General features: G+C 38.8%; 1 protein-coding gene across 3 annotated transcripts in view; it reads right to left on the reverse strand.

The window, feature by feature from the left end:
• The window catches only part of LOC127656838 (rho guanine nucleotide exchange factor 10-like), an 88,760-nt gene that overhangs the window by 20,428 nt on the left and 41,746 nt on the right, over positions 1 to 26,586 (reverse strand). For all 3 annotated transcript variants that reach the window (XM_052145327.1, XM_052145326.1, XM_052145328.1), the window contains 9 exons: positions 23,938 to 24,053; positions 23,696 to 23,823; positions 21,759 to 21,859; positions 21,302 to 21,423; positions 20,333 to 20,419; positions 15,933 to 16,144; positions 15,529 to 15,686; positions 7,544 to 7,686; positions 707 to 881 (listed from right to left, as the gene is read on the reverse strand). In XM_052145327.1, coding sequence (XP_052001287.1) covers positions 707 to 881; positions 7,544 to 7,686; positions 15,529 to 15,686; positions 15,933 to 16,144; positions 20,333 to 20,419; positions 21,302 to 21,423; positions 21,759 to 21,859; positions 23,696 to 23,823; positions 23,938 to 24,053 — 1,242 coding nt within the window. The remainder of the gene's footprint in view (positions 1 to 706; positions 882 to 7,543; positions 7,687 to 15,528; positions 15,687 to 15,932; positions 16,145 to 20,332; positions 20,420 to 21,301; positions 21,424 to 21,758; positions 21,860 to 23,695; positions 23,824 to 23,937; positions 24,054 to 26,586) is intronic.

Here is a 26,586-nt window from a genome sequence, read left to right on the forward strand (position 1 = left end):
TGAGCCAGAGATGTGTTTTATACCTTTAGACATTGAATTTGGTGACACATTGCTTTTTATTTTGCTCCCTTAAAAGTTCAAAAATCTTACAGAAACTATCATGATGTCATCTGAATGACAGAATAAATAAGACTTGCTCTGCATTTTGAATCAGAAGTGTGTTTCTTGGGTAGGTAAAGTGATCATAGGGGTGATGCTGTAGAAACATATGAATAGAGAACACATGTGATGTCATGCTGATTTTATAAACACAGTCCTGTGAAACAAACTACAGACAGATTACAGGTGTCTCTGCGGGGAACCATACATTACAGGGAGTTTACCTTTGTGAATGACACTGCAAAGCTTTTAAGGGTTATAATTAGAATTTGCAGTTAAGGTCACATGGCTTGTTGAACGTGTTACCGCGGAGACCTAGCGTGTGTGGAGGCTCACGCTATTCTCTGCGGCATCCACGCACAACTCACCATGCCGAGAGCGAGAACCACATTATAGTGACCACGAGGAGGTTAACCCAACGTAACTCTACCCTCCCTAGCAACCGGGCCAATTGGTTGCTTAGGAAGCCTGACTGATTCACTCAGCATGCCCTGGATTCGAACTTGCGACTCCAGGTGTGGTAGTCAGCGTCTTTACTTGCTGAGCTACCCAGGCCCCCACTAACCCCTGTTGTTAAGTGTTTGGAAGTTGATGCATTGTAATATACCTGGGAGTATATTGTTGACAGCTGTGGCGATGTTGATGTCTTGAAGGTGGTCAAGGGTCTCTGTGTGGAAGAGTCGTAATGTTGAGCCAGTGCTGAATGCCATCCAGATCCCCACCCCGGCCACCACCATGTGTGACACGATCATCCCCTCCTCCTGATGGGCCTCTAACTGATGCTGTCAATGGAAAAGAGAACATGCTTTAAAGAGAAAAGAATGTGCATTAAGCTTAATTAACAGTATTTGTAGCATAATGTCGATTACCACAAAAATTGTTTTTCCTAATTTTTTTTTAATCTGGGTTACAGTGAGGCAATTTACATTTATGCATTTGGCAGACACTTTTATCCAAAGCAACTTACAGTGCCCTATTACAGGGACAATCCCCCTGGAGCAACCTGGAGTTGAGTGCCTTGCTCAAGGACACAACGGTGGTGGCTGTGGGGATCGAACCAGCGACCTTCTGATTAACAGTTATGTGCTTTAGCCCACTACGCCACCAACACTCCTATGGGCCAATTACAATGGAAGTGAATGGGGCTAATCCGTAAAAGTAAAAATACTCACTATTTGAAAAGTATAGCCAAAATACATTAACAATATGTACGTTAACATCTCTTACTAACCTTTTCTGTGTGAAGTTATTTTCAATTTTACAACTTTGTTGCCATAACAACATAAACCCAAATACCTTAAAACGACCGTAAAAGATGACTTAAACAACTTTATAACTCAAATAATACATGAGATTTAACAAAATAATTAATTTAAGTACCAATTAAAAGCTTTAGATTTCTTACTTTAAACCCTCAAAAAATTGGCCCCATTGATTTCCATTGTATGTGCCTCAATGCAATCTTGATTTGTGCTTTTTTAAAGGAAAGGAGGGACGAGTCAAAAATAATATTTGTGCTAATTTTCTTTTTGCCACAAATGCTGTAGATTGAGCTTAATTTTAATTGAACCTAGAATATTTATTTAAATAGCCTACACACGAACACAAACATACACACAATTTTTGCACATGGCACAAACAAAAATGCAGATGCAAGACTGATGCAAGGTGATCAGCAGATGGAAATAACCCCAATAAATCAGATAGTTCATAGAAGGAATAACAATTTTAATTGGTAAAATTTAATTAATGAAGTAAAATCAATTGTAATGAACACTGAAGAAATACATTTTGAATATTGAGTAAAAAGGTCTTAAAAGATATAACCCAAAAGAAAGGATTAAGATTTTTCTGAAACTATATAATACAAATTTGTGTGCAAGCTTGGTTTATCTCAATGTTTTTGTTCTAGCAGGGAAAAATAACATTCAGTCTGGGTCTCGATGACACCCAGGGCCTAAAACTGCATAAGCCGTATTATTTAAGACATAACAGTTTTTATCATAACTATGACTAACTCTAGCACTTAGGTAGGTATCATGACTAATAAAACATACTCACTGAACATTGAATAAGAAAATAAATACTTAATATCCCTGCATACATTTTATGTATTATCAAGTACATTGATGACATGAATGTATAGATAAATGATTACAAGAATGTTCATTTATATGAATATGACTTCATAGCTGATTATAATTTATTTCAAGCATAAATCATATCAGCAAAGTATAAAATAAAATTATTTGTCCACTTGCATCAGGGACTATACTGGACTGGAGTCTGCTTGGCTTAATTTCTGGAAAAGATGAATGGAAAATAGATTCTCGTCCATCTAGCTCCACTCCAAGGAAAGGAGGAGGCCATTTAGATTTGATATACTACAACTTATAGACATTTTGGCTGGATAAAACAAAATATCAGGCAATGTGATTGCAGACATCAATTTTACATAGGGCTCTAAGTCCCATGAGCGAAACAGACCCATCGCGAATGTTTTCTGGATTACACTGGAAAAAAGGGAAACAATTTGGATGATACACTTTCGCAGAAGCCATTTATAAAACAAATGTATTTGACTGCGTAACAGTTCAAATCTGAAATACCAGTTACTGCTTTCATCACTGATTGCTATTCCTTTCAAGAACTCTCATAACATTACTTTTATTCACATATAAGCAGAGCTGCCGAACTATAATGAGCAGACGTTGTCTGGATAACAGGTCAGTGTGTGAGGTAGTACATGTGTAAGGGAGGGAACACATGGCTTTAATATTATTTTCTATCCCTATGTTGTGGAAAGAGAAAGAGATAGAAAAAGAGAAAGCACTCTCTCAGGACTAATTAGATAAGGGCTAACTCTAAGGTACATTACACCATTAGATCATGATAATATAGGCCCACAAACATCTTTAAAGGAATATTCCGGGTTCAACATAACTAAAGATCAATCAACAGCATTTGAGGAAAAAAGAGGAAAAAAAACAAAAACTAAATCAGAGTTACAGTGAGGCACTTACAATGAATGGGGCAAATCTGTCAATGGTAAAATACTCACTGTTTCAAAAGTATAGCCACAAGATATAAAAAGTATTTGTGTTAACATGGTAATTCGCTTACTTTTCTGAGTAAAATTATATCCAATTTCACAGCTTCGTTGCCATGACGATGTAATGTCAACAAACCCTTAAATGACTGTAAAAACTATGATTTTAACATTTCAGATCAAATAATACACGAGTTTTAACAATACAATTTATGTGTGCTTTTATAAAATTATGAGCTTCATATTTTTGCCTTTAAACCCCCATTCCTCATGGCCTTCATTCACTCACTTTAACTAAAGAAAAGGAGGGGTGATTTTCACGGACCCCAGATTTAGCCTACACCTCGACTGAACTTTAGTTGACATAAAAATACATGCATTAATAGTAGTATAACATGGGAATTGACTGAGGGGTGACTACTATTTGCTTTGAGTCATTGTTTTCCTGTTCCTGATAGACAATACTGATCAAACTGATGTCTTGCTCAAGCAATCAACAAGTCAGGCTTCAGCAAACTGAACAAGAGACGATTAAGAAACACATCTCTAGCAGCTTTCACACTTTAATGAATCATTTGTTTCATATCAGTGCTTTGAAATGTGTATCACATTGCCATAATCACATGATTTCACCAACCGTCATTGCTTAGCATATTGCACACTTCAAATCAGAGTCTATTACCAAAGCATTAGATTCACTTATCTAAAAGATCCAAAGGGTTTTGTCATTACCAATTTCACCTGAAACAGTTTCACAACAAAATCAAAGGAACACTAGTCTCACCCAGGTTAACTAAAAATAAACCCATATCATAACATAAAAAGACATAATTCTCATTAAACTTAAAACATAACTATAACCCCCAATAACTTTTAAATGTTAACTAATATCACCCCCAAATAGTCCCCAAAACCTGCACAGTTGTCCCTGATTAATTATGCATCCACATACAGTCCAGAAGGTGTTTTCCTCCCCAAAATAAGCTCCAGCCTCTAGCGGAACAAACACACACACAAAAAATAAATAAATATCAATAAATAAATAAAGAAAAAACCTGTTCAGTTTACTCGGGCAGTCAAACTAATGTTCAGTGAGCCGGCTGTTTCATAAGTGCAGCAGATGAACTAATCCTTCCAATGTCCTCCAAAAAAAATTCCACAAAACAAACTCCAGCCGCTAGGAGTCAGGCTCACTTGGGAGCAACGTGAGAATCACACCATGGCTTGCTCATTCCAATGACTTTATGAAGGACAATGCTTGCTGGGGCATGTAAATACTTTGCGGCCATCCTTAGTATCTATTCTCAGTTTAGCCGGAAACATCAGTGCAAAAGTGATCTTCCGTCGATGCAAGAGTTTCTTGCATTCCTTGAATTGATCACGTTTCTCTCTTTTCGAATTCACAAGTCTGGGAACAAGAACATTTTGTGATTCTTCCAAAAAAGCCTTCCTTTACTCCTCGCGTAACACAAGATCTTTATCTGATAATCTCAGAAATGTGGCCAGAATTGGTCAGGGCCCGTCTCCCTGAGCGGATCTCCGAGCTGGGACTCTGTTAGCTCGCTCGATTTCCAGCTTATGGTCTGTTATGTTGAGCAGACTCGGGAAGAGCTCGTCTAGGAATTTTACCATATCTCGGCCTTCTTCATTCTCAGGAATTCCAACAATTCGGATGTTGTTTCACCGATTACGATTCTCAAGGTCTTCCAACTTTTCTCATACACACTGGGTTAGCAGCTAATTCCCTCTCTGATGACTCAAATCAATCTATTTGTTGACATCCCCCAATCTTGTAACCAACTTTCATCTCTGTGGCCATAATTGAACAACGTATTACAGCAAGATTTTCTAAGTCTGCTACAACCTTCGTCAGCATCACCGACATGCTCAACTATTGACGCTGAATTTCTCCCATCGCACCATCCAAACTGAGTACCCGGTATGCGGCCCTGGCAGGGTTATCAGCTTGAGCATGTAAGTGTCTTTTAATGTCTCCAGAACCCGAGGATATTTAGAACAGTTATTAAACAGTGTATCGAACCTCACTGGTTTATGACATAAAAATTATTAAAAACTAGCAAAGTGCGCAGAGCAGAGTCACACGTCTGACACTCGCCAGATGGGCAAGTGTGAGTATCTCTGTAACTGGTAATCTCGAGGACTTTTCACACAAAACTGTCTCTAGAGTTTACTCAGAATGGTGACAAAAACAAAAAAGCATCCAGTGAGCCGTGGTTCAGTGGATGGAAATGCCTTGCTGATGAGAGAGGTCAACAGACAATGGCCAGACTGGTTCGAACTGACAACAGCCTATGGTAACTCAGATAACCACTCTGTACAATTGTGGTGAGAAGAATATCATCTCAGAATGCTATTATGAGATGCGGGTTGGCACCGTTTTGGCGGTACGAAGGGGACCTACACAATATTAGGCTGTTGTGGGTGATTGGTGTCAATATCATATCCTGCTTTATATCATGTAGGTTCCCCTTGTGCCCCCAAAACAGCTCTGACCCATCAAGACATAGACTCTACAAGACCTCTGAAGGTGTCCTGTGGTATCTGGCACCAAGACGTTAGCAGCAGATCATTTAAGCCCTGTAAGTTGCGAGGTAGGGTCTCCATGACTTGTTGGTCCAAGACTTGTTGGTCCAGCACATCCCATAGATGCTCAATCAAATTTAGATCTGGTTAATTTGGAGGCCAAGTCAACACCTTTTTTTCTCTCCCCTTTTCTCCCCAATATGAAATGCCCAATTCCCAATGTGCTCAAAGTACTCGTGGTGGCGTAGCGACTCGCTTCAATCTGGGTGGTGAGGACAAATCTCAGTTGCCTCCACGTCTGAGACCATCAATCAGCGCATCTTATCATGTGACTTGTTGAGCGTGTTAATGTGAAGATGTCGTGTGTTTGGAGGCTTCATACTATTCTCCATGGCATCCATGAATATCTTGCCACATGCCCTACCGAGAGCGAGAACCATACTTTATAGCGTCCATGAGGAGGCTACCCAATGTGACTCTACCCTCCCTAGCAACCGGGCCAATTTGGTTGCTTAGAAGACCTGGCTGGAGTCACTCAGCATGCCCTAGATACGAACTCACTACTCCAGGGGTGGTAGTCAACGTCAATACCCCCCATTTCAACACCTTGAACTCTTTGTCATGTTCCTCAAACCATTCCTGAAATTTTTTTGCAGTGATGCAGGGCGCATTATCCTGCTGAAAGAGGCCACTGCATCAGGTAATACCGCTGCCATAAAGGAGTGTACGTGGTCTCCAACAATGTTTAGGTAGGTGGTACGTGTCAGAGCATCACACTGCCTCCCCTGGCCTGCCTCAGGTAAACAACACACACACACCAGGTCGTCCACATGATCTAAAAGAAAATGTGATTCATTAGACCAGGTCACCTTCTTCTATTGCTCCATGGTCCAGTTCTGATGGTCACGTGCCCATTGTAGGTGCTTTTGGTGGTGGACATTCAGCATGGGCACTCTGACCATTCTGAGGCTACACAGCCCCATACGCAGCAAGCTGCACTGAACTGTGTGTTCTGACACTTTCTATCATGGCCAACATTCAATTTTTCAGCAATTTGTGCTACAGTAGCTCTTCTGTGGGATCAGACCAGACGGGCTAGCCTTTGCTCCAAACATGCATCAATGAGCCTTGGGCACCCATGACACAGTTGCCAGTTCACCGGTTGTCCTTCCTTGGACCACTTTTGGTAGGTACTAAACACTGCATACTGGGAACACCCCAAAAGACCTGCCGTTTTGGAGATGCTCTGACCCAGTCATCTAACAATAAAATTTTTTTGGCCCTTGTCAAAGATGTCCAGATCCTTACGCTTGCCCATTTTTCCTACTTCCAACACATGAAATTCAAGAACTGACTGTTCACTTGCTGCCTAATGAAGCCCACCCCTTGACAGGTGCCACTGTAATGAGATAATCGATGCTATTCACTTCACCTGTCAGTGGTTTTAATGTTGTGGCTGATTAGTGTATATATATATATATATATATATATATATATATATATATATATATATATATATATATATATATATATACACACACATATATATACATACATACATACTGTATACATACATAAATGAGCTCTCAGAGAGGAACACTGATTCTTATAACATGTTAATGTGTTTTGTTGAACAGTGCTAAATATACAATACATGACCTTGTACTGTATACAGATACCCATATGTGTTTTATTTTCAAAACCATGAAAATGAATAGTGAACTGGTGTTCCATTTGCTGCTTTAACAATCATAATTATGTTAGCTTCTATGCCAAATCTAATTAATCAAAGTAATTTCTTCTTTGATTTAAATATTGTTTGAGCAAAAATGTGTGAATGTGCTGTGCTACCTCCACAGTGTGTGTCTGTGTGCTGACAATGAAGATCTGCCCTCCTGATGAGGCCCAGGCATGCTCACCCACCACCAGCAGTGCTTTCACCGGCAGCACCCCCAGCTTCAGCACCCGGGCCCCTGACTCCACCCAAGAGCCATCTATGAGAGAGAGAAGTGACATGAAGAAAATCAGTATAAATGTTTTTTTTGTGCTTGCGCTCTGGTGTACCAGTGAGCACTGACTTGACTTTTAGCGATACAAATACAGATATGATAAGTCAGACACTGTTTTCCATGTAGACTATGCATATTTCTTTATATGTAAAGGAGTACAAAGCTCTTTTTGGAATAAATGTTTAGTAACAATGTGGACATTTGGTTCAAGAATGGTGTAAATTTACAGTAAACCCAGTCAATGAATGGGTTTATTATTGATAATAAAAATTAATAACTGATGATGAGTTGTTAAATAGGCTACATTATATGAGCAGAAACTGGTAGCTGAACGTACTTTTTTCTTTTAGAAAACCTGGCTAACCGCACAAGAACATTTCATATGAATAAATTAATGAAAGAATACATTTGCGCATGTGCTTTTATTGCATTCCGTCTCACCATATTAAGATAATTGTGGGCATTATGAAGGCAGTGCGCGCAAGTTTTTAAGATGAATTGCAATTTAAAAAGTGGGTTGCATTTAGGAACAGTTCTTCGGGTGTACGGACGTTTTATAAATCACTTGTAGGAACATTTAGGAAATTGACATACCTTCACATTTAGGATCACTTACAAACATCTTAATAAATGAGGCCCCTGGTTTCCTTCTGCATACCTCACTTTCACCTAATCTGTGTTGCTAAGCTATGCCTACAGCTAATTAAAGCCTATACTAGCTAGTTAGTGAAGGATGCTTTACTGACCATTGCCTATATCTGTCCAACCATTATAGGAAGGACTTCAAAGACCATAAATTAATAATTATGCAATCAATATCCATACAATTTGAACATTGTTTTTCTAATATGTTTAATAATGCAATAAATTATTCAGATCAACAGTTTACTTGTATTACACATCCTCCTGTATGTATTAGATAATATTTGGCAACAGTGTATACAATACATCTACATGTGTGCCTTGCCAGAGGAGTATGAGTTTGGATCTTCCTACTGTTTTTCTTCCTCCTCTACCTAAACCTAAATCTAATGGTTTGTTTTTTCTAGCAACAGCCTTTCGCTAGCTCACTTTCACTAGACACATTTTTCTGTAATGCTGAGTAACAAAAAAAAAAAAAAAGGTATTTTTGAAAAGCACTATACAAATGAAATTGAATTGACTTCTAAATGGGGTAAAGAATATTTCTTGTATTGTGATAAGGCTTTGCGAGAAGAAATCAGGTTACTGGTTACAGCAATGTTGTCACAAAGAGGCAGGGCAGATAGCTACATCCTCTTAAGCACACACTGCTCACCTACAATGTGTGCTATTGTGCAAGTATGTGTGTTTTTAGCTGAAATAAAAGTGACCTCACATTATTCAGAGAGCAGAATGGAGGCATGTTGAGTGTTTAATTCACTATTGAAAAGAGACCTGAAAACCATTGATCACTCCACCTCAGAGTAGAAATTGCCACTGTACTGTATGTGTGTGTGCGTGTGTGTGTGAGCTTGAATAAGGAAGGGATAAAAATATTAATTGTGAGAGTAAAGAGAGAAAAGCAAGAGAAAAAGAAAGAATGCTATTATTTTGTAAATGTGTAATAACATTTACACTGACCAATGACAATCTCCACATTGATACTCTGTCTGTTTCTGCCAGTACCTTCCTATCCTGAGGCATATTTGAACTGTTTTTTATTCAGTTTGTTTGCCTCAAGAGGCTCTGATTACATAACACCATCGCCTACACAGCATTTCCAAACTCTCCCCGATCTCTCTCTCTCTGCTTGTTGCAATCTCATTAATAGAGAGCCTGTGATGAACAAGGCTGTCAGACCACCAGTGTTGAAATGAGGACACAAACGTAACTGACTAAAGGCCATCTTTCCATTGCATTTGTTTACTTCCTACTCATTCATCTGAACACAAAATGAATTCAAAGCCAGAGTTTTCAGATGACAATCTAATTGTGTTATATTAGTGTTTTCATCTGGAACTGCTTAGTACTTCCAAAATGGCTAATCTTACTTAAAAAAGCTTAAGGCATTGAAAATTAAAATTAAACTTCTTGCAAGGCAGAACTGCATTGACATTTCTCAGTATTAAACTTTTGCTTTTACCGCTTTACCGTATAGACTTCTTTCAAACTTTCTGTTGTTTTTTGGACCTTGTAAACTTTATACTTAATTTTAAACTTTAATCTTAAATTTCTTTTTTAAATAACTCATTAAGAGAATTTTGGTCATTCGAAATCTAACTGACAGTCATTAAATATTTTTATTATTTGAATTTTGTCCCAAAAAAAAGTCCTTTTTTGCATTTTTTATGCATTTGCATACTGACTTGTGATTGGTCATTCTTTCTTCCATCTTTTTAACCATCTACAGCTGCCTTTGCAAAGACAGTGTTTTTATGTGTTAATTATCATGCACAGCTGACAGAATCCTGGCACATGCAGGGTGTTATGGTAACAGTGAAGAATCTCTGATTCAGCATTTCATCTTATACAGAATACAGAGTTTAAAATCTAAAATCCTTTTGTTGACTAGCAAGCACTGGTATTTCCTTCAGAAAAAGCAAAACTATTTTAATATCGAAGACCATTCTGAAAGATAACTGTGCTATCTAGCAGTTCAACACTTGTGGATCTGGCACTACAGTACGTCCCTGCATAGTGATAGTTTAGAGTAATTTTAAAGTATTTATATAATACTGCTCATTATATATGATATGGCTCACTCTAACACAACAGAGGTGTTATTAGTTAGTGCTGAAACAACCAGTTCAATCAATCAGAGAACTAAGATATATCACAAAAATAGTTACTAAATATCTGTCTCAGGCAGCAAAAAACTAGAGCGAGAGTGAAATGGAATATGAGTGTTCGAAAGGAAAAAAAACAGCTGTGGAAAGAATTATTGAGAGAAGAGGAAAAATATTTCTAATGTCTCACTTTCCTTCCAAAGGGACTGCAAAGAAGGTTTTTTCAAAATACTGAAATATTGTGTCCTGAGGATTGGGATGTTTTGGGGAATTTTAGATCCAGATCAAAAATTGTAGATTCAGATCTAAAATGTATGCATAAAAAATTCTGAAATTCATCCATAATTCACATTCAGTTATGGGCTGATGACCCTGGTGAAAAAGGAAGGAGAGAAGAGGAAAAATATAGTATGAGGAAGGAAGAACGAAAGAATGAATCAACAAATGAATGAAAGAGTGAATCAAAATAAAAGTAAAAAGAGCAAAAGAAATAAACGAAACGAACAACAAACAAAAAAGTAATGAAAGAAAGAAATATAAGAATAAATGAACAAATGACAAAAAAGGAAAATGAAATAAAACAAAAAGGCATGAAGGCCTTTATAATGTAATTATCTGCAAATCTGCCCATATCCAAAACAGACATGGAACATATTTTGGAAAAACTGGAATATTTCGAAAATATGAGCCGAAGGAATAACAAATTGGAATACGGATTGTTGGTATTCCTGAGCATGAAGAAGGCAGATATATGGTGAAATTCTTTGACGAGCTTTTCTAGAGTCTGCTCGACATAACAGGCCATAAACTGGAATTTGAGTGAGCTCACAGAGTCCCGGCTCGCAGATCAGCTGAGGGAGACAGGCCCCGATCAATTCTGGCCAAAATTCTGAGATCATCCTAAAATAGATCTCGTGTTGCACCAGGAGAGGAGCAAAGGAAAGCTTTCTTGGAAGAATCACAATATTTTCTGGTTCCCTGACTTTACGAATTTGTCGAGTGAAACACGTTCAGTTCAAGGAACGTAAGAAACTCTTACATCAACGGAAGATCACTTTTCCAGCCAAACTGAGATTAAACACCAGGGACGGCAGCAAAGTTTTTACATGTCCCAAACTGGCACTTTCCTTCATAAATACATTGGAATGAGTAAGCCATTTTATGTTTCTTATATTAGTGGACTTACTCACTGTTCAGTGACTCAACTGTCTGAGGAAGCTGGGCACCATTTTTGTTTCTTTTTGCGTTGGCTCTGCCTAGCGGCTGGAGTTTGTTTTTTGGAATGTCACTTCCTTCAAGAAACTTTTGCATTGACGGAAAATAGTTTTTACAAGTTCCTGGCCAAATTGAGAATGGACACTATGGATGACCACAAAATATCTACATGCTCACATAAAGGACATCTTTTATAAAGTTGACGGCTGAGTAAGTCATGATGTATTTTTTTATGCGGCCTCCGAGTGAGTTTGGCTCTTGATCATCCTAGGAACAAGGATGCCTGTTTTGTTACTTTTCGTGCTGGTTCTGCCTAGCGTCTAGAGCTTGTTTTGTGGAATTACGCTGCTTCGGGACAGTTGTGGATGAATCTGTTTGATCTTTTTGCATATGCCTCCTGTTGGCTGGAGTTTGTTTTTTGTGGAATATTTTTAAAGGACATTAGAGTGATTTCGTCATCTACTGCACTCATAACGGTCAGCTCACTGAACAATGGTTTGTCTGTCCGAGGAAACTGAACGGCTTTAAATCAGCTGGAATTTGTTTTGTGGAAGAACATACCTTCGAGACAGTTCTGTGAATTAATCTACGTGATCTTTGCGTTTATTCTGCCTGTTGGCTGGGGTCTGTTTTACAAAGTATTTTCTGTTATGCAATTTTGCCTTACAACATTTGTGCAGAATCACCGAACTTGAGCAATCCGATGGCAAAGTTGTCGCGCTGGAGCCAGGGTTAATGTGCACGTTTTTCTTTTTTCTGTTTGTTTTGTTCAGTGGGAAGTTAGGAGTTTGATTGTTGCACTAATGGGGAATGTGGTCTTTATAATTTTGCTTTTGAAACAATTTAAAAATTTTTCATTATAACAATATGTCAAATGTTAATATGAGTAGGTTATCTCAATGGGTTGCGGCACCCCATAAAATGAAGGAAGGTTATTTATTTTCTTAAGCATAAGAAATATGAAATAGTGTTTCTTCAAGAAACACATCTTTCCACGAGGGAAGCTGAAAAATTTGGTAAGATATGGAGTCTGCATGTTTTCTTTAGTGCTGGCTCAGGTAAGAGCAAGGGAGTCAATGTCTTAAACAGAGAAAAGATAAATTAGGAAGAGTCATTGTTGTTTTAGGAGAAATTCAGGGGCAATGTCTAATTTTGGCTAATATCTATACACCTAATGTTGATGATCAGGGCTTTTTTATAGATCTTGAAGGGATGTTGCAAGCCGCTGGCACCCCTCATGATATAATTTTGGGAGGAGACTTTAATCTTTTGATGGACTCATCAAATCTTGTCTTGCAAGAAAGCCGGGAAGCTTTTAGCTAGATATATAAAGCAGAGGGAGTCTTTTTCTACCATTTTCTAAATCTGCCGTTGGTGAAATATTTACCACATCCATTGATATTATTAATGCTTTCAAAGAGTTCTATCTTGATCTCTATAGTTCCACGTCTTTGTCTACTGATGAAGATATTAGAAAATTTGTGGAACCATTAGAACTCTCTAAACTGACGAAAATGATCTTGATTCTGAGATAACCTTGGAGGAGCTTGACGAGGTAATTAAGGCCTTGTCTAGAGGCAAGGGTCCGAGGCCAGATGGTTTTGCCTTTTTTTAGATCTTATGCTACAGAATTGGCTCCAATTTTGTTAGAAGTTTATATGGAATCATTAAAGAATTAAAAGCTTCTGCCAACAATGACACAAGCCCGGATCAGTCTGATTCTTAAAAAAGACAAAGATCCAAGCGAGTGTAAAATTTATAATCCTATTTCCCTGATCCAGCTAGATGTAAAAACTTTGGCTAACTGATTAAGTTATGACACCTCTTATACATATAGATCAGGTGGGGTTTATTCGGATCAGGTGGGATTTATTCGGGGCCGTAGCTCTTCTGATAACATTAGGCGTTTCATCAATCTCATGTGGTCAGAAGCAAATGATCAGTCTCTGGTCGCTGCCATCTCAATTGATGCCAAAAAGGTGTTTGATATGGTAGAATGGGATTATCTTTTTAAGATTTTGGAAATGTATGGGTTTGGAAGTATGGGTTCAAGCATATGGCTGAACCCCAAATTATTTATCAACAAGTCCCCTTTCTGTTGGTCAGAGTGGATTGTGAGGGGGGTTACTACACTCAGCGAACTGTATGAGAGTGGAGTATTCAGATCTTTTGAGAATTTGGGTCATCATTTTGGGATTCCAAGATCTCAGTTTTATAGGTATTTACAGCTGTGACACATACTTTTTTGAGAGTACCCCCCCAAAGCATGTCATGAGGCAGCAGTGTATTACTCCCTGCTAATTCAGAGTCTGGGGGACGGAGCTTCAACTTCTCTGAAGAGATTAAGGGAGAAATATTTAAACTTGGTATTGGAGGAGGGAGTGTGTGCTAGGATTAAAAAAAATGACAAGTCTGTATCTAGAGATGCAAGGGTTCACCTTATTCAGATTTTACATAAATTCTATTGGATCCCCTCTAGACTGTATAGGCTTGGTCTTAAAGATACACCAAACTGCTGGCGATGCCAATCGGAGGATGGAGATACAACCAAAATTTTTTGGGGGTGCGATAAAGGGTTAGTTTACCCAAAAATGGAAATTATCATATTATTATTAAAATTTACTGAACCTCAAGCCATCCTAGGTGTATATGGATTCCTTCTTTCAACCAAACAAAATCACAGATGGCTGTTACTGGAAGCCAGTGATTATAGTTTATAAAGTTATAAATATCGATATTTTTCTTACAAAAACACATCGCTTTGCTTCAGAAGGCCTTTATTATCCCCCCTGAAGCCATATGGATAACTTTTTAGATTGATGGATGCACTTTTTTGGGCTTCAAAATCTAAGGTACCATTCATTCCGATTATAAAGCTTGGAAGAGCCAGGATATTTTTTTAAATAACTTCGATTGTGTTTGGCTGAAAGAAGAAAGTCATATACAACTAGGATGGCTTGAGTAAATTATGGGATCATTTTTATTTTTGGGGGAAATAACCCTTTAAAATCCAAGGGTTTTGGTTGAGAATTTTGTATGTGACATCTTGGGCACTCAGGTTTCATTTGCCCCAGACACTGTATATTGGAAGATGGGCTGAAATCAATATGGAGAATAAACATGTTGAGCATTGGGTGGAAGTGGGTGTTAAAAGTTGATTTTGTGTATTTATGCTTTGTTTTTCTGTGCTTTAATAAAAATGTAAATGTTAAATCATACAAAAAAATTATAATTATAAACAAAAAGAATTAAGGTAAAAAAAAAAAAGAGAGAAAAATAAACTAAAAAGAAAAAACAAACAAAAAAGTAATGAATGAAAGAAAAAAAAAAGAATAAAAGAGCAAAGAAAAAACAACAACAACAACAAAAAGAATGAAGGTAAAAAAAGAGCAAAATAAATAAACTAACAGAAAGTCCTTTATTACTGTGTTAATAAATTAATTCTCCGTTCTGCAATGAGTCTTGTAAATCGCTAAAAACAAAAGAAGAATGTGAAAGTGAAGTTTTATAGAATATAAAAAAAATATATTTTTTTATATTGATCTGTTTCTCACCCACACCTATCATATAACTTCTGAAGATAAGGATTTCACCACTTATTTTAAATCTGCCTTTATATGCTTTTTGTACCTACAAAGTTCTGGCCATCATTCACTTGCATTGTATGGACCTACAGATCTGAGATATCATTCTTAAAAATCTTTCCTCATCTGGGATGGCATGAGGCAAGTAACATTTTGGGTGAACTATCTCTTTGTTTGAAGAAATATGACACAAAATGTGAAGTTGTAAGAATACGCCATTGAACCAAATCAAATCCATGTCAAGATTCACACAGCAATTAGTGTTAAAAGAAAAACCTCACTGTCAGCCCTGGAGAAGATGACCAGAGAACCGCTGACCAATCCAGCATATAGACACCCACTCTTATACACCAGACATGTGATGCTGGACTTATCAGGAGAGAAGAAATGCTGCAGACGGATCTTCTTAGAGCGCTGGCTGCTCTTATATACTGATATACTGAAAGAGAGAAACAAATTAACTTCTCAGATCAAGAGAGAAGACATGAACTATTTTGTCCATGCAAGGTTAACAGAACACTATTGCATGGGTGCCATACATTTTACAGTACATGACTTCATTAATCCATGTCTATGTGCAGAGAGGATGTCAAACATTCTGCTATAATTTAGCTGTCCATGATGGCACAGAGTTTTCTAGCTTTTTGAGCGATGTTGGATGTCTGATGTTGGGTGATGTACACACCTGCCTTCCTCCATTCCCAAACACACAGTTGGTGTGTCATTGGCATTCTGATCCTCAGGGCTTCCCTGTCCATTTTCCAAAGGCTCATGCAAGGGCACATACGTCATGCAGAGAATACGTGATTCAACGTTAAAACACTCGGTCACTTTTGGACTTGAGTTCTGCATTGCCACAATGGAAACCTGACCCATATGATTGGTACAGCTGGCAACCTAACAGGAATGAGATTATGTTATTTTTGGCCAAGACACACACGCACACACACACACACACACACACACACACACACACACACACACACACACACACACACACACACACACACACACACAACAAACAAGTCAACATTACAAAACTTCAATAGCTGCTAGATTGGAGAGATTAATGTCTTTCCAAACAAAACCCAAACACATCTAGTTAATAATTTGTGGTCTCACTCTTTAAGGTGTCACAGTTTTAAGTTTTTCAACTGGCAAAAATGGCACTTTTTATCTACACGTATAAGTAACATTTTCATAAACTAAAACAATAATTTGTCTTTAAAAAATGTAATGTAAATGCTTCAGTCCAAATTAAATCATACCAGTTTTTTGTGAAGTCAGACTAACAGACCTAGACGAGAGATTGAGAGCAAGAAGAGCAAGATCAGGAGATGAGAATGGTAAGGATCATCACCTGGCAAAGATTGTCTCAGCTGTTTGTCATTTCAGTGAGAGTGGAGACAGGCTTTAAGGGCGAGCCAAACACCAGTCAAAGGAGAGAGATATGAGACACAAACTGGAGAAAGACTGTGTGAATTTATGTCCGCTGAAATGCATAGTTTTATAGTGTGATCGAAAGCTTAGATGAAAAGCGTAAATACAGAGTTAAAAAAAAATAAAACATACCGTTTGAGCTGGATTCACAGTCTACCGATTCCTCCTTTTCCTAAACTGTGAACATTGTTACACTGGTGCCGATACCTGGGATTAAGGGAGGAAGAACACTGCCATAGATCCCTCACCCCTGGAGGAGCCCTCCTCAAGCCCTTCTTGAGCTGCGCACCGAACAGGAGCACGGATTCATTGTGCCCGGCAGATGTTCTGGAGCTTGCTGCACCAGAAGCATGCTGCCACCAAGACCCTGGACCCCGTGACCTACACGCAGGTTCCACTATTCAAGATGGGCCTCTTAGACGATCTGGACGCCTTCTTGGAGCCCTTTGAGTGGACGGCGGGGGCATGCGGATGGGCATGCAGATTTTCCACTGCTGTTTGGGGAAGCCCAAATTGCGGCACTGCAGTTACCAACAGAGAACCTCCTGCAACATGTGGGCCAGACACCCGAGCACCATCACTTTCACTCCCTGACCATTGGCGAGCACGGCCACCCGTTCTCCTTCACCAAGCTCCGGGACACCAGCCGGAGGTGGTTGCTGGCTGAGCAACACGACGTCAGAGCTGTCATCAATCTGGTAGCACTGGAGCAGTTCATCGCTCGACTTCTGAGAGGGACGGCAGAGTGGGTCCAGTGCCATCACCCGGCATCACTCAAAACGGCCATCCAGTTGGCAGAGGACCACATGGTGGCATATTTGGAAGCTGGCGAGCCCCAAGACCCTTCTCTCTCTCTCTCTCTCATTGTCCTGTCTCCCCTCCTCCTCCTGCTTTCCATGCTGTTGCTCCTCCTCGGAAATGGGGAGGAGCCCCTCCCATTTCAGCTCATTGACTCCAGGGATTGCACTACCCACCGGTTTCCCCTGCCCCTCTCCACTCTCACTCCCATCGTGGTGGACCCGCTTTCACGAGCACGAGCACGAGCACGGCCGTGGAGCCTGGGCATTTGGTCCAGGTCCCCAATCTGCTGCAGGCCACCCCCAATCAAGCTGGGACATATCACATACCTGTGAGTATTAAGGGGATACATACCAGGCCATGGTGGATTCGGGTTGCAGCAAAACCTCCATCTATCAATGCTTGGTTCAAGACAAGGCTTTGGGTGCTAGTCAGGAGGTAAGGTGTGTGCATGAGGATATCTACAATTATCCTGTAGTGACCATGATGATTCAATTTCGGGGACTTAAGCATTGTGTCAAGGCTGTGGTTAGGGGGAAGTCTTGGCTTCCCCAGCCCTTAGAGTTTTTCACAAAGGGGATTTTCCTCTGGAATAGATGCAAGACGAGACTCTTAGGCACGCCTTCGACCAAGTGAGAGTGATTGATGGTCATCATCTTCAGTCAGACATTACACTTGCCTATCTATATTTTTCTATTATAAATGTTTGGTTGCATCTAGTGATGCAGGACGCTCAGACAAAGGAAGATACGACCCAGTTATTGATACTGAAGAACCATTGGGAAATGTTAATCCAGATGGTTCATTATAATCTGATGGCGGGTCACTTAGGGAAGGAAAAGACACTAAAGTGTCTAATTGCCCATTTCTATTGGCCGAGCATTAGTGGGGATGATTTCAGATGGTGTGTGGCATGCTGTGAATGTCAGCTGGTGAATCTGCCGGCCACCCCAAGAGCGCCTTTGCCCCCGCATCCTTTGATCGAGGTCCCCTTCGATAGAATTGGCATGGACTTCGTCGGGCATCGCTTTGTGATGGTTCTGGAGGGTTATGCAATGCGATATCTGGAAGCAGTGCCTTTGCGCAAAATCTCAGCACGTAGTGTTGCGGAGGCACTCTTCAAAATTATCTCCCGAGTTATCCTCACTGATCAAGGCACAACTTTTATACACTACACGAGCTGTACGAATTATTGGGCATTAAATGTATTCAATTTAAGCAAACGGACGGCTTGGTCGAACGGTTTAATAAAACCCTGAAAAACATGATTCGTAAGTTTGTGCACGAAGATGCACAGAATTGTGATATTGTATAGGCGTAAGCCTCGTGGCATCTAAGATATCATGAGGAAAAATTGGGAGGAGGGTCCTTCAGAGAGCAAAACCTAAATTCAATACATTCTTGATCTGAGAGCAAAACTCCAACATTGGGGCAACTATCACAGGAGACTTTGCTACAGGCTCAAGAATGCCAGTCCCGGCTGTATAACAGGGAGGGCTCGGCTTCGGGAATTTACACAGGGCGATAAATTCCTTGCATTACTACCCACACCAAGCTCTAAATTGCTTGCAAAATGGCAAGGGCCCTTTGAGGTCACACAGCAAGTCCAGAAAGTTGATTAAAAGGTTAAACGCATGGATAGTGGCGAAGCACATCAGATTTACCACCACAACCTCTTAAAACCATGGAGGGAGGTGGTCTCCATAGCTTTGGCGACGGTGGTACCGGAGAGGGAGGAGCTCGGGCTGGAGGTGAACTTAAAAGCCAATAGCGGCACCACCTCTCACCATCGGAAATCATGGACATAGCCCAGTTGAAAAGAAAATTCAGACGTGTTCTCCCCCTTCACAGTCGTATGAACCTCATAAAACACCATATCGAAACAACCCAGGGGTAGTGGTAAGCAGTCGTACCTACCGATTACCCGAACACAAACAAAAATGGTTCGAGAAGAATTAGAGGCCATGCTAGAAATAGGGGTAATAGAAGAATCCCACAGTGTCTGGGCATTCCCAGTGGTGCTGGTTCCGAAGAGCGACGGCTTGTGTGGTTCTTTGTGGATTATAGAACGGTCAATGCGGTGTCTAAATTTGACATATACCCAATCCATTTTATTGACAAACTGCTCAATCGATTGGGAACTGCTTACTTTTATTCAACACTTCCTAACTTTGAACATTGTTACAGTACTGTATATACATTAATTTGACAACAATTGGCTTTGGCATTGCGTTCCTGCTCCAAAAGACAGAGGGGTGCGCAACATGTACAGTATTTAAAAGAACTCAGCTGACATCCTTCGTTCAAATATTCGATTATGCATGTGTCTTGGACAGACTGTAGCTCGAATATGCAAAAACCTGCTGTAGTTAGATTATAACTCTGCGTGTAAATGTAACATATGTCTAATCTTTTCATAAGGAAATACACACCTGAGCAGAGATGAGGTCTGAAATAGATGGACTATAGGCTGCAGTTCACTGAGTGCTCTTAAAGTGGTGCCGCCTTTCATTGCAGGCTTCTACATGTCTAAGCAAGGGGAGTGTTTTATTACCTTCTCTACAGTAAATACAGCATAAAAGCCTTTAATGCAACCTCACACTCACACTACCCACACAGAACAAAAGCTGCAATGCTAAATGAGGCTTTTAGATTTCAAAAGAGGAGCACTGAAATGTGAAAAAATGCTATATCAGGTCAAGTATGATTTGGCAACAAACATAAATACACCCCATTGAAAGATCCTCCAATCCCTACCTCTGATAAGGAGCCTTAGGACAAATGATTAGGTTAATAAACAGCATATGAAATGTGTTTGTACAGAGAGTACACTGCTTGGTGACTCACCCACACACAGCCGTGACCCATAACAGGCAAATCTACAGTGCTGTCCGTGTTCACATGAGGCTCAGGGTTATGAACCGCACACTCCACCTAAAATGCACATATGCGTTTACTTAGCTTTTTAAATGAGAACAAACCATAGACTTTTGTTGATCTTACTGCAACAACGTACTATACTTCTAGACAGTGTTGGGAAAGTAATTTATCACAATTTACTAATTACTACTCTAAAATTGTAATCAGATTACTGACTGTAATAATGACTTAATCAGAAGAGTAATCATATTACTAGTTAATTTGACATTATTTTCTGCTAAACTAATTCAAAATGATGTCTATTATTCCTTCTTTGACTCGTTAATGGGCAAACCCTTCAGCTGTCACAAAATGCAAACAGATGTATAAAAGTAACTTATGTTTTAAATGTGTTCTATAAATATATATTATTTCAAATATATGTGTAACCCAAATAATTAAAAGTAATGAACTTAATTGAAGGTCAGTAACTGTAACCTGATTACAAGTATTACAAATGTAATTAGATACACTAATGTTTGCACAAAAAGTAATTTGATTACAGCAATTAATTACTTTGTAATTAAATTACACCCAACACTGGTTTTAGACTTAAACACTACCCCTAAAAATATATGCCTGATTATATAATACAAATATATTTATTAGGGCTGTCAATTGATTAAAAAATAAATTCATTGCATATATAAATATTTATTTTATGATTTTTCCATTCATAATTTTTTTTATGATACCAAATGCCCTCAAATGAACGTTGTGTCAGATTTAGCTAACTTCAGGGGACAAATTTGTCCCCAATCTATAGCTAAGTAAACGCAAACACATCACGTTCCAAAGCACAGGTAATGCTACTTGCCCAGTTAAAGATTTACGTGTGACATAAGACAATACAAAAGAGTGAAAGTGATCTAAAGGTCCAGGCATACGGTTTGTCACCTTGAACTCCGGTAGTTTGGACATGATCACAGCCATCTGCTTGAGTAAGAGAGGATGATTCTGTTTCCTCATCTGATTGCCATCATCTTCAGCACAAAACCAGCCCTGAATGTTATCCTCCTCTGTACACAAACACATTAAATTAGTAAAGCATTCCTCAAATTCAACAAATCAATGACAATTTCGAAAGTGTCGCTAAATTGCCAGTTTTAAAATCAATTTCTGGCTCAGCCGAATGATGATTCAAGCAGGCACAGAAATGTTAGGTACATGTTTATTTCGAAACCTGATGACAAATTGGCATAGCGTGCATTAAAATATTTTATTAATACCAAGGTATGTTTGTGTTTTCAGACATTTTTCAAGCATTTCTAAGGGACAGACCTCTGATCAGAGAAAGGAAGTAAAAGGAACAAAGACAGGATATGCAGACAGGAGAACAGGAAATGAGACATACGTAGAGTCAGTTTAGCCATCTGCAGATTACTGATCCAAGCTTGCTTGATGGATGGACTGAAAGTATTAAAGACCGCAGTGAAGAATGTGGGTCTACCATACCTAAAGAGACACAAAGTCAAAGTCAGCTTTATTGTCATTTTTAGCACATTGCAAGGCAGTGGATAAAAACGAAAGACAGTTCCTTCAGGAAACTACAGTGCAACATGTAGTAGACATAAAGACAAAAATAAATACAGACAATAAATACAGACAATAATACCACAACAAGTACATAGAATTGAACAAGTCAAATATAAATAGGAAATAAATAAAGTGTAGCAGCAGTGGGAAGACACTGTCATGTGGAGCATTTGATTGGAAAAAATCTATGTAGTGCAAGATGAGTCATCACTATTTTTGGTTAGTTTTCTCAGAAGAGAAATACTGTACAATTTAAATGCATTTATCTGCTGAAGGTTCATTTTGTCAACTTTCAGGAATATAGCATGTAGACGCATTGAAAGCTAATACTTGGACTAAAAGCTACAAAAGACACATTTTGATTTCATAGGGTCTTTAACAAACGAAAACAATCTATGATTGTTGCTAAAAGTTTGTTTGTATTAGGCACTAAAACTGTGCACAAATCTCTTGAGTAGCCTAAATATCTCAGCATGGTTTAAGCTGGCAATTTGTCAGACAGCTGGAGAAACAGACGTTGTCCCTTCCTGTTTATCAGTGACATTGCAGGATATGATGTAATACTTGGCCAGAGACTTACAACATTTTCATACTATTAAATGTGTTATTAAAGTTAAAGGCCCTAGTTGACTTCTGTGACTTTAGAAGGGGCTTTTCAATTGTTTATTTTTTCACAAATAGCAGATAATGACCAGAACCAAAATAGTGAGGGGAATGGAATCCATTCCCACTGCTATCTCAAAAAAGTAATAAACTTCCAGCAGTCACTGTGTGTGTGTGTGTGTGTGTGTGTGTGTGTGTGTGAGAGAGAGTGGGGGATTAGTTTTAAAGATGGGAGTCTTAAGATGCTCTTATAATCTACACAGTAAAATACAAACATGCTGCCGTAACACTAGCAAATAATCTGTGTGTGTGTGTGTGTGTGTGTTTGTGACAGCTGCACACTCTACACCACCTGATCCACAGTAGGAGGATAATAACAGTACAAGACATACTGTCTTTAGGGTCTAATTAGGGACAGGTCATTCTTCAAGAACTGAGTCATGTAAATACAGAGAAATAACAGTTTAATATTTAAGAGCCTGTGCTTCACAGTTTAAAGAAGTTCATGAAGTAGAATAAGAATAAGGATGACACATTTTCATGCTCCTTATTTTCTGTCTTTAATATTGATAGGAGTGCGTTAACCAAGGAGGTCTATAATACCTAGAGAGATCTACACTCTCTGTTAGCATTCCGTTTAATCTCAATGACACATGACCTACTAAAGTACGCAGTTTGAATCCTGCCATATTTGCTCATGGGCATCCAGTCATAGATACCAGTTTTTTTAAACAAATGACCTGAGCTATAAATGCCACGTGACTACTTACTCTGGATCAGCAAGATAATAATGCCTAGATGAATGCTACCTCGCCTATGGCAAGGTCCGCCACTGACTAGACAATGACATTGATCATTTATTTTTATTTTATGTACTAAATTCTATTCATTTGGGGGCCTTTCTCAGTAAATATTGGCATGCGATTAATTGCGATTAATTAAATAGCTCATCGTGTAATTAATCTGATTCAAAACTTCGATCGATTGACAGCCCTAATTTTAACTTGTTTCCAACATAGAAAATGTGCTTTTGCCCCGAAAGTGGTGTAATTACGGTATCAACCAGCAAGGTCTAACTGGACCATGCTAACCAGCCAAACATTGAACCCTTGCTGCAAACAAAGTCAAGGGTCAGTTTAAGGTCACACATACTTGTCTTGTTTCCCTGGTAATTGTAGTTGTATCCTACAGCGATCAGCGGCCCGAATCTCCTCTTCTTTCATTAAAATGAGGCGCTGGAGACCTGAAACCCAATCCTGAGCAACTGTCCCATTAACATTCTGAAGAAATAGAAGAAGAGAATGTGTAAAATTAAATCGAAATGCATTCTGGATTGAATATCAGTCTGCCTGTTTGTAAAGTGTTCCGGTAGAGCAGTGAGATAAACGTCTCACCTGATAATTGCCCTTCAGACTGTTGATCATGGTAGAGATCTGGTTGACCAAACTTAGGTCATGTATCAGGTTCTGCAGGTCCTGGTACAGCTGCCCTGGACCCATATACAACTTATCTGAAAATAGGACACATCAGATCAATTAAACCTTTTCAATTCAACAAAAGTAAAAAATCCAATAACCAGCATGCAGTAGCCTACACTAAATAACCTGAACTACATGACCCAAACAACACACAATTAGTTTGTTATTTAAAACCATGAGCATTAATAGGGTGTTGGTCCTCCATTTACTGATATGGCAGCTTCTACTTTACTGAAAAAATTTCCAGTAGATCTTGGAAGATGGCTGTCAGGATTTCTTCCATTCAGATACAAGAGCATCAGTAAGATCAGGCTCTGATTTTGGTTGATGGAGCCTGGCTCACAGTCTGCATTCCAATTAATTCCATAGTTTTTCAAAAGGGTTCAGGTCTGGGTTTTGTGCAGGTCAGTCAAATTCTTTCAGACCACACTCCGTAAATAATTTTATTATAGACCTCACTCTGTGCACGGTGGTATTATCATACCAGAAGAGAAAACAGACACTTTCTACTTTAAATGTTTGTCTAAGGAGATTTTTTTGACTGTATGCACCTGCTAGAAATGGGTGTAGCTGAAATAGCCAAATATCCACTTACAGTATTTTGGGCCATATAGAATACATCTGCAAATGTTAGCATCACTGAGTTAGTAACAATTCTTCATTCACCCTTCATCACTCATTAAATATTGTAAGTATTTCACCATAAAGTATATGGGCCTAATTCCAACACCACAGTGTTTCTTTATTTTGGGTCCATTAATTATACTCTTCTTCCATGGCTAAGACTGTTTCAGCAGAAATTGAATCCTTGCACTGTGCCTATGTGATATTTATAGATGTCCTTAAACACAGGTTCAAATTAGATTCAGGAAGACTGTGCTTTGAGTCTTCCAAATATTGTCCTATACAATAGACTGCTTTGTGCTGCACCACTCTTCCAAGATAAAGAGAGAAAGAGAGAGAGAGAGAGAGAGAGAGAGAGAGAGAGAGAGAGAGAGAGAGAGAGAGAAATAGATAAATAAATAGAGAGAGATAGAGGCAGACAAAGAGAGGGGAGACAGTGACAGAAATGCTGAGAAGTGAGTGGGAAGAAAATGCAGAGTGAGAGAATGAGAAAGACAGAGCTAAAGTAATATGCCAGAGACACAGACACAGACACACAGACACACAGACACCACACACATCTTTGACACAAAGTTGATTTTCTAATACAAATCAAATACATTTTTGCTACCCCAGGACATTTGTTTAATCAAACGAAAAGCATACAAATGAGTCCTGGAGAACAAACACAGGCAAGGCAGTTTTTGGTGCAAGGTTCAGTTTGCTTTTCATGACAACTCTAAAGAAACATGCCAAAAATGGGGGTCAGGAGTCAGGGTCAGCCATAGACTCTCTTAGGGGGTATTTGTGTATGAAACATGTCAATAAAAGTGCATCTGTCAGTGTTTGTGTGTGCTTATTTATTTTTCAGTCCGACAGTAGCACCATGTTCTGCAAATATACACTACCAGTCGGACAGACATACCTACTCATTCTTTATCATTACCATTTTCCACATTATAGAATAATATTCATCAGAAATAACCATCAGCAATCCTTCGCCTAGATTACAGTTCAGTACACTCTGTGTTTTCTTTAACTAACATTATGATCTCCACATGATATGTTTTTCTTAAAATCTTTATGCAGATCCCATGTATTCTGGGTACTCATTTACCAACCAGGCCAACTCATCTATTTAATTTCTTTACATAATAAGTTAGTAAAAAAAATAGATGACTAAATAAGCACAATTTATAATTGTCTACAATATTAATTTCAAGTATTTAACAATAAGGTATGAACGTTTATGACAAACACAAATTCTGCAAAGTTTGTCCAAACGTTTGACTAAAAGTGTACATTCATCCATGCTGATCTACAGATGCAGGTGCTGATCTACAGATGACAGAATGTTGCTATACTGTATGTGTGCTAAAATAAGAAGGGGTTTTCTTCTCCCAAACTTTCTGTGCTGAAGAGATAAGGTGGTCTGAGGTGGTATTTTAACACTTAACAATTCAGTCTTAGTTAAAAACTAAAGATTCTTGGTACACTGTCAAATTTAGCTGTTAAAAGAACTTTCCACATTCCACTGCACCCGTAACAGTGATATCACCTCTCCTCCTGGTAACTTTATTCTTTGTGGTTAATGCTCTAGATTGAATAAAGAGCAGTTCCTGCACACAGGGCTTGTTTTCAGTAACCATAGTGGTGACATCAGTTTTTTTCAACTTTGCTGAGGGGATTTTTCCCCCTCATACAGTTTAACTCTAGAAACTGCCTTCAAACATTACAGAAAAATGACACAGAAGGTCTGTAAAAAACTTAACAGAAACTGTAAAAACTTCCGGATGATCTTGTACTGTGCGGTTCAAGTGTGAGTTTTTCATAATGTCTTGTAAAATTCCACTGGAATCTCTTCTTTTGTCACCTCAGCTCTACTGAATAGACACAAAATCTAACAGAAAAAACAGTCTAGTTGAGGTCAGCTGTTGAGTCAGTGTGACCCATTTTTTCCAA

The sequence above is a fragment of the Xyrauchen texanus genome, chromosome 16 (assembly GCF_025860055.1).
Source record: "Xyrauchen texanus isolate HMW12.3.18 chromosome 16, RBS_HiC_50CHRs, whole genome shotgun sequence".
Taxonomy (NCBI): Eukaryota; Metazoa; Chordata; class Actinopteri; order Cypriniformes; family Catostomidae; genus Xyrauchen; species Xyrauchen texanus.